Raw genomic sequence first — 8,959 nt, 5'->3', positions numbered from 1 at the left:
TAATGAGCTTCTCTAACTAGCTTATAACATTTTTTGAGATGCTACTTCGGGTTGTTTGGTAACCCCAATAAGCTAGGTTATAGTTTATTATATGAGCTTATAAGCTTATTAAACAAATCTCAATTAAATTCACATATCACATTTATAATTTTCAAACTATAATTTTAAATAAATTAAATATTTAAAATAAATTATAGTTAAAAATGTTTATAAATATAATTTTTTAAAATTAAACATACATGTACTTTTACGTCATTTTATATTTATCAGCCACTTGAAAAGCTAATTTTACCAAACACTTCAATTTAAATCAACTAGTTTTTCACCTATCAGCTATAAGCTAGCTTTTCAGCTATCAGTTAGCTTATAACTTAATTTTACCAAACAGACTCAAAGTAGATTTTCGCCTTTATCCTACTACGCCTATAGCTCTTTATTATATTAATAAAATAATTATTAGTATATTATATATATTAGAATATATATCAAAAAAAAATACAACTCTAGTTTAAACTATTAAAAGCTTTTTAAGAACACCACACAACAAATATAAAATTAAGCATGTGCATTCTTTATTACTAAGCTGTCACTGGTAGACCTTACTGATCTATCAATATTTTTTAATCTATATTTCCACAACCTACCCTTTCGTTTATAAATATCACCAAAAATTCCCAATACGTACTTCTAAGCAGAAACCAAAAGTGTAATCAATAATCCTTTAATCCTATTCCTCAACACCAAACATTCAACATGATCATGAAGTATTTAACTTTACTATACACTCATCTAAAATGGGTATTAAATTTCCTTACATATTATCCCTTCTATAAGCTCCATGATTCTCATTTTCCAATAAATGAAGAAATGTACCACATATGCAATTACGAATCTACCCTTCTTGACTCAGAGGAAGATGTAGAATGTGTTGTTTGTCTCTCCAAAATAGAAGAAGATGATGAGATTAGTGTATTGAGGTGTGATCATATATATCACAAACATTGTTTGGATAAATGGGTTGGTTTCAAAAATCATACTTGTCCTCTTTGTAGAGAATCATTGAGATCAAAAAATGTTATCACTGATTTTGGAGTTGAAGTTCTTTCATTTAATTTTTGTGCCACTCGTAGAGATCGATATTGTATTGATTGGTGACTTGTTGAATAATATGGCTTTCTTCAAGCTTTGTATACAATTAACAAATTTATACAAGATCTTATGATATATGTTTTTCATATCTATTTATCAAATGAACTTCTACTATGACTACAAATTTTTATTTATCTATTTTTTTTTAAGTATGAATATAATTTTAACTTTATTAAGAGCTCGTTTGATATGCATGATATAATAATAACAGAATATAATAGAAAACATGATAAATATAAGATATTGTTCAGTGGTACCATGCCAATCCATTTTTCATTCCAAAAATCAATCATCTTCCCATTTCCCAACACATTGCTAACATTCGTAGAAACCCAAGGGGTGTCTGGTAATCTACCTACCTTCAAAAGGTCTCGCCACCACAAGGACATCGAATTGTTACACAAAGGGATATCTCGGTGCAAGAAGTTGGTTGCGAAATTACCATATCTAAAAACCAATAGTTGTTGCCAAATGTTATTACTATCTGTCAACCCCCTCCACCGCCATTTACTAAGTAGAGCTAAATTAAATAATTCAATATTTTTTATTCCCAAACCACCTTGATCTTTCGGCAAACAAATGGTGTCCCATCCAACCCAACATATTACTTTAGTATCCAAACCTCCACCCCAAAGAAACTTCCTTTGAATGCTCTCCAACTCTTTTAAAATACAAACCGGAGCTTTGAAAAAAGAAAAGAAATAACGACTAAGTTAGAAAGTACCGAATTAATTAAAGTCACTCTGTCTCCAATAGAAAATTTACGACATTTCCATCCATTAAGTTTCTTCCTCAGAGATTCCACAACAGGTTGCCAAGTTACCTTTCTCCTCAGATTTGAGCCTACTGGAATCCCGAGGAATTGAAATGGGATTGAATCCACCCCGCAATGTAAAAACGCCGAGGCTGCCGACAAAAAGTTGTCCTCCAAATTAATGCCACAAAGTTTACTTTGAAGAAATTAACTTTCAGTCCCGCCACTAGCTCAAAACTTCTCAGCACCGTTTTGATCGACCATAGATTGTCTCAATTTCCTTCACCAACAATAACTGTATCATCCGCGAACTGAAGAGTATGGAACATTAATTCATTGATGATCTTGTACTCATGGAAACTGCCTATATCAACTGCCCTATGCATTAGTCTGGTAAGCTCTTCTTCCGCAATTAAAAAGAGACAAGGGGACAACGGATCACCTTGTCGCAGCCCTTTCTTCACCATAAAATCATATGTAGGGCTGCCATTAACCAACACTGACATCGAACTATTAAAAATTCATGCTTGCATCCATTTCAACAATCTTGGAGCGAACCTCATCCGTCTGATCATATACTCCAAGTAATTCCAACTAACTGTGTCGTAAGCACGTTCAAAGTCAACTTTAAACATCAAACATTTATCTTTCCCCCTCTTTGCAAAATCAATAAGTTCGTTCACAACTAAAACACCATCTAAAATTTGTCGGTTAGGTAGGAAAGCTGACTGACAGTCATATATTAAATGAGACATAACCTTCTTTAATCTTGTTGCAAGAATTTTTTAGAGTATTTTATACATGCAACCAACCAAACAAAAGGCCTATAATCTGATAATACATGTGGATGATCTTTTTTAGGGATCAAAGTCAGAAAGGACGCAGTAACCGCCTTCGGAAGAAAAGCTGTATGATGGAATTCATGCAAACATTCCATAATGTCTCCCTTAATGATTTCCCAACAAATCTTCAGAATGTTGAAATTATAACCGTCAGGGCTGGGACACTTATTACCATCACAACTCCATATTACCTCTCGTACTTCTTCCAAAATGAAAGGTTCTAAAAGCACCAGATTGTCTACATCTGAAATGGTATCGAAATCCAGACCGTCTAGAGAAGGACGATCAACCCAATACTCATCAAAATTTGTTTCAAAGAAGGATTTCACAAATAGCTTAATATCATCCACACCTTGCACCCATGTGTCACCGTCTCTGAAAGCAACCAATTGATTTTGTCTTCTCCTCCCCTTAATAATATCATGAAAATAACTTAGTATTTGAATCGCCTTCCTTCACCCATTGAGACCGAGATTTCTGTTTTCAGCAGACTGTCTTTATAATTCAACTGCTTCTAGAACTCCTTATTCAAACCTTCCCTTCTAGATAAATTCTATGTATTCCCACCGTCCTCCAACAAGCCTTCTATATCGTTGATTTCCTTAACTGTCTTCTCGATATTGAGATCAAGAAACTCAAATACATCTTTATTCCACACTTTCAAACGTTCCCTTAACATTTTAAATTTTTCTTTCAATACAAATGTTTAATTTTCCCTTGAATATTAAAGCTCTTCCAATATAATTCAACAAAATGTAAAAATTCCAGGTGCTCAAACCAGCCGTTAATCACCCTAAATGGTTTAGGTCCCCAATTGCTCTATTCACGGACTAACCAAATCGGACAATGATCAGAAATATCACGATCACATATCCATTGTGCTGTTATACCGCTATTTGCAATAAATCCCTTCGAGACCAAGAACCTATCAAGGCGACTCATGGACTTACCGTCAACACTGAACCAAGTAAACTTCTTCCCCAAGACTGGAATATCCACTACCTCCATATCCTCCACAAATTCTCTAAAAGCAATAATAATAAAACAGATTTTTTTTAAAAGGTTGAAAACAGAGTTGATAATAATAAAACTGGATTTTTTTGTTAAAAACAGAGTTAAAAACTAAAATTGGGTGCTGGGCGCAGGAATCGAACTGGCGCCGCACTTCATAACCAATAGGACACATAATATAAGTGCAAACTAAAAATATGTATATATACCTATAAAAAGTAAATTTTTTGAAAGTTGGGGCGGGCCATGGCCCTGCCCAGCCCTCAAGTGGCTCTGCCCCTGACAAATTCCAAGATAACATTTTGATATTGATATGTTTAATTAGTATCCGGGGGTATTGTTTAAAATTTTCTATTTTTAAATACTCTAAAGTTTTGAAAACTCTAATATAAACCTTTTATCCCTCCTAATATGTCCAAATCTCTTAAATTAATCGCATTGCATTGGAAAGTTACACATTGAATCTAATTATTTCATTGCTTTAAAAATTGATGTACACCTTTTAATATTCTACTATGTACTACTTTCTCTTATAAATTAATCACATTATCCATGTAAATCCTTCTTATTCCCCATAAAATAGCAACAACTTCCAAAATACTCGATTATAATCTCTCTTGCTCTTTATTCTTCATTAAAATAACAAAAACTTCCAAGGATACTCATTCATTAGTGAGATATTTTGGTTTCCAATGTTTAAATTTACATTTTTCAACATCTCAAATTTTTTCCTCATTTCATATATTGCATTTATAACTTCTGTCTACATATCCATATGCATTATATAACCTTTTATAAATGCGCAAGCTTTAGTGACACATTAAATCAAACATCATTTTTCAAAGCAACTTTGATTCTCAATCAAACTTTGATGTTTTCGAGATACTCCCTCCGTCCCAAATTATAAGGGAAAATAAAAAAATCACACTTATTAAGAAAAAGTAAAACATGTGAATTTGAAGTATGTTTTTGTGGGTTTTCCTTGGAATAAGTTGCATAGGAAGATGTAAAAACAATTTTTATTGGTTGTTGTTTATTGAGAGAATGAGAGAGAGAAGAAATTAAATGCAATTTGCATTTAATTTTATGAAAATAAGGAAAAAAAACATTCTTGAAAATGATTTTTTCTCTTATAATTTGGGACAAAAAAAATGGACATTTTTCCCTTATAATTTGGGACGGAGGGAGTACTTATGATAAACATGTAATGACACACTACTTTATACATAATTTTTCAATACATTTCTAAATTTCAATATTTATGCAATAAAAAAAATTCTATCTTTAAATATTATTTATTACCTGTCCATTAATTTTCCATACAAACTTTTGACATTTTCAAGTGACATTTGATAGACGCATAGACTATAATAATATAGTTACTTGTAACATCGTTACCTTTCTACTTGATATATATACCCTTTACTGAAAATTGATTTTTCCGATACCAATATTAGCGAGCTTCACCCGAGAGGATAAAATTTGTGCTATTGACACAAACTTAACTTTCCTTTTAATAATAATAATAATAATTAAATTCAATAGAGTTTTGGTCCCTCTCACGAAATTGGTCCTCACATTTTAAAATCTACTTGTTTTAGTCCATCACTTAATTTTAGGCTTTAAAAAATACATTATATACAGTATGATGATTTAGAATGATCAACACCTATGAAATTGTAAAAACATCTTCTATAAATCTGACTTATAACTTCATAAATTAATCCATATAGGTGATTTACACCTCCGAGTTATATATTGTGCAATTTAAAACATATGATATCATCATTTTTGAGTTAGCAAAATTATGAACTTACTAAAATTGAGGAATTTTAAAATGAAAGTACCAATTTTGTGAGCGTTCTTAGACCTAATAGTTATAAAGCAAATACTATAATAATAAACATATATATATATATATATATATATATATATATATATATAGGGGTTTTCTAACTTAGACCCTAGTTAGGTCTAAGTTAGCAAGGTGCACCTTTTGAGTTGGACAAAAATACCCATTTTTTTTTTTTTGAAACAATAGAGCAACTGGGGCATGTATGTAATTTGCATCATAAAAATACCCTTTTTTTTTTTTTTGAAACATTTGAACAACTATTACATTTTTTAAATTTCTTCCAAATTTCGACCTCATTTTACGTGCGAATCGAACGCCGATTTCAAAAACTAATACCGGAAACCTTTGTAAAATTGAAAAACGATCAAAATCCATATAAGGAACGTCGAGTTTCGTTGAGTATTGAGGGAGATCGAACCGGGTCAAAAACCGGGTCGCACGACCCGTTTCTGCATAAAACGGGTGGGAGGGACGATGAACAGTGCGCGTCGCCCACGCCCACTCTCACCGGCGGCGAGTGGGGGCGCGTGCGGCCTCAGGGAAGCTCTATTTTTTTTTTATTGTTTCATAATAAAATAGTAGATAATATTCTGGAAATTTTGGTATATTGTATGAAATTTTTGGAGACCCGAAACTATTTTTAGTTAATTAAATAAGTAAAAAGGTAATTAAAAATATTATAATTCCATAAAAAATTTCCAAAATTTTATGTAAAGTACTATGAATTATTTAGAACCCTCTTGTGTACCTCACTCTCCCTAGTTCAAGTCATGAAATTATTTTCACAAATTCCGCTGATTATTTAAAACCATTTAACAAATAATAATAATAATTTCATAGATTTGTACTCTGAAACCAATTGTGTTTTTATTTGTTTCTAATAAAATATTAGATAATATTCTGGAACTTTTGGTATATTTTATGAAATTTTTTGAGACCTGAAACTATTTTTCGTTAATTAAATGAGATAAAACGGTAATTAAAAACTATTGTTTGCTTCTGAAACCATTTAGCTGGAAGAATGGTTTCAGAGAGTTATACTGTGAAACCATTCTAGCAGTAAAATGGTTTCAGAAGCAAACAATTAAAAATCAACTCCCCTGAAACCATTCTATCAGTGAAATGGTTTCAAAGTACAACGCTCTGAAACCATTGTACCAGCTAAATGGTTTCAGAATGGTTTCAGAAGCAAACAATTAAGAAATTACTCACTGAAACCATTCTACCAGTAAAATGGTTTCAGAGAGTTATACTGTGAAACCATTCTAACAGCTAAATGGTTTCACAGTATTATATAAAGATAATTAAAGGTAGTGAAAAATTGAGTTTTTTTTTTTTGTGTCCAAATCAAACGAACCAAGTCTCTATTTGTAGACAAAAAAAAATTATGAATTTTGGTATAAAAATAAAAAAATAAAAAATTAATTTACAACGAAATAATTGAGTTTAAAGTATTAAATGAAAAAAAAAACACGCCAACCACCCAGCAGTTGACACGTGTCCTGCTTTTTTAAAATGAAATTTTCTCTCTCCAGGCGCAGATCTAGTGTGGTGCACGCGCTGGCTTATCATGGAGATGGATGATCTGGACTGTCTGATTGATCCGACAGCCATGATGAGATCATCTCTTGGCCGTCTGATGGAAATCAACGGTCTGTAACGGTGGTCCTGCGGTAGGCGCGCGACACTGGATCAGCGCCAATATGTTTTTTTTTTTTTTTTTTTAAAAAAAGAAAGGGTATTTTTGTCCAACTCAAAAGGTGCACCTTGCTAATTTAGACCCAACTGGGTCTAAATTAGCAGCCCCCATATATATATATATATATATATATATATATATATATATATATATATATATATATATCCTCTTTTTAATTTTTGAAAGAATAGAGCAACAGGGGCATTTCTGTAATTTTCTGCAATTTTACACGCGCCTCCCACTTCTTTTTCCCCCCCAGGACACGTGTCACGCTATTATTGGACAAAAATCACGCGCGTGCATCACACGCGCCGACAGGCGCGCGTGGGTGGAAGGATGGGCGGAGAGAGAAAACTTTTTGAAAAGGTAAGGCCACGTGTCAGCATATGATTGGCTACGTTAATTTTTTTCCATTTAATACTTTAAACTCGATTATTTCGTCGTAAATTAATTTTTTATTTTTTAATTTTTATACCAAAATTCATAATTTTTTTTTCTCTACAAATAGAGACTTGGTTCGTTTGATTTGGACACAGAAAAAATAACCCAATTTTTCACTACCTTAATCTCATTTTTCACTACCTTACATCAACTCACTGAAACCATTCTACCAGAAAAATGGTTTCAGAGTACAAATCTCTGAAACCATTCTACAAGCTAAATGGTTTCAGAAGCAAATAACTAATAATCAACTTACTGAAACCATTCTACCAGCAAAATGGTTTCAGATTACAACTCTCTGAAACCATTGTACCAGATAAATGGTTTCAGAAGCAAACACAATTAATAAATTACTCACTGAAACCATTCTACCAGTAAAATGGTTTTAGAATACAACTATGTGAAACCATTCTACAAGCTAAATGGTTTCAGAAGCAAATAACTAATAATCAACTTACTGAAACCATTCTACCAGCAAAATGGTTTCAGATTACAACTCTCTGAAACCATTGTACCGAATAAATGGTTTCAGACGCAAACACAATTAATAAATTACTCATTGAAACCATTCTACCAGTAAAATGGTTTCAGAATACAACTATGTGCAACCATTCTACCAGTAAAATGGTTTCAGAAGCAAACATTAGTTTTTAATTACCGTTTTATCTCATTTAATTAACTAAAAATAGTTTCAGATCTCCAAAAATTTCATAAAATATACCAAAAGTTCCAGAATATTATCTACTATTTTCCTGGTATAATGGTTTCAGTGAGTTGGTTGAGTGGTGCGTGTTAAATTACAACACACAAGTAACGTATTTAGTAGACAAAAAATGAGATTAAGGTAGTGAAAAATTGCGTTTTTTTTTCGGTGTCCAAATCAAACGAACCAAGTCTCTATTTGTAGACAAAAAAAAATTATGAATTATGGTATAAAAATAAAAAAATAAAAAATTAATTTACAACAAAATAATTGAGTTCAAAGTATTAAATGAACAAAAATCACGCCCAGCCAACCATTGTGTGACACGTGTCCTACTTTTAAAAAGCAAATTTTTCTCTCTCCAGGTTGTAATCCAGTGTGACGCAGGCGCTTGAATCTGATGGATCAGGATGATCTGGCCTGTCTGATTGATCAGACAGTCTTGATGAGATCAGATCTTGGCTGTCTGATGGAAATCAACGGTCTGTAACCATGGTCCTTCGGT

The 8,959-nt window shown here is 32.2% G+C and overlaps 1 protein-coding gene across 1 annotated transcript; it reads right to left on the bottom strand.

The window, feature by feature from the left end:
• Window positions 1–2,175: 2,175 nt before the first annotated feature.
• On the bottom strand, window positions 2,176–3,753 carry LOC123891587. The gene is made up of 4 exons (XM_045941478.1): window positions 3,581–3,753; window positions 2,745–3,198; window positions 2,483–2,631; window positions 2,176–2,386 (listed from the first exon to the last, which is right to left on the bottom strand). Exons 1-4 carry the CDS (start codon window positions 3,751–3,753, stop codon window positions 2,176–2,178), a joined length of 987 nt encoding a protein of 328 aa, XP_045797434.1.
• Between the last annotated feature and the right edge of the window lie 5,206 nt (window positions 3,754–8,959).

This window comes from Trifolium pratense, linkage group LG1 (assembly GCF_020283565.1).
Source record: "Trifolium pratense cultivar HEN17-A07 linkage group LG1, ARS_RC_1.1, whole genome shotgun sequence".
Classification (NCBI taxonomy): Eukaryota; Viridiplantae; Streptophyta; class Magnoliopsida; order Fabales; family Fabaceae; genus Trifolium; species Trifolium pratense.
The sequence above is the reverse complement of the archived record's forward strand: the minus strand, read 5'-3'. Positions and strand labels throughout refer to the sequence as shown.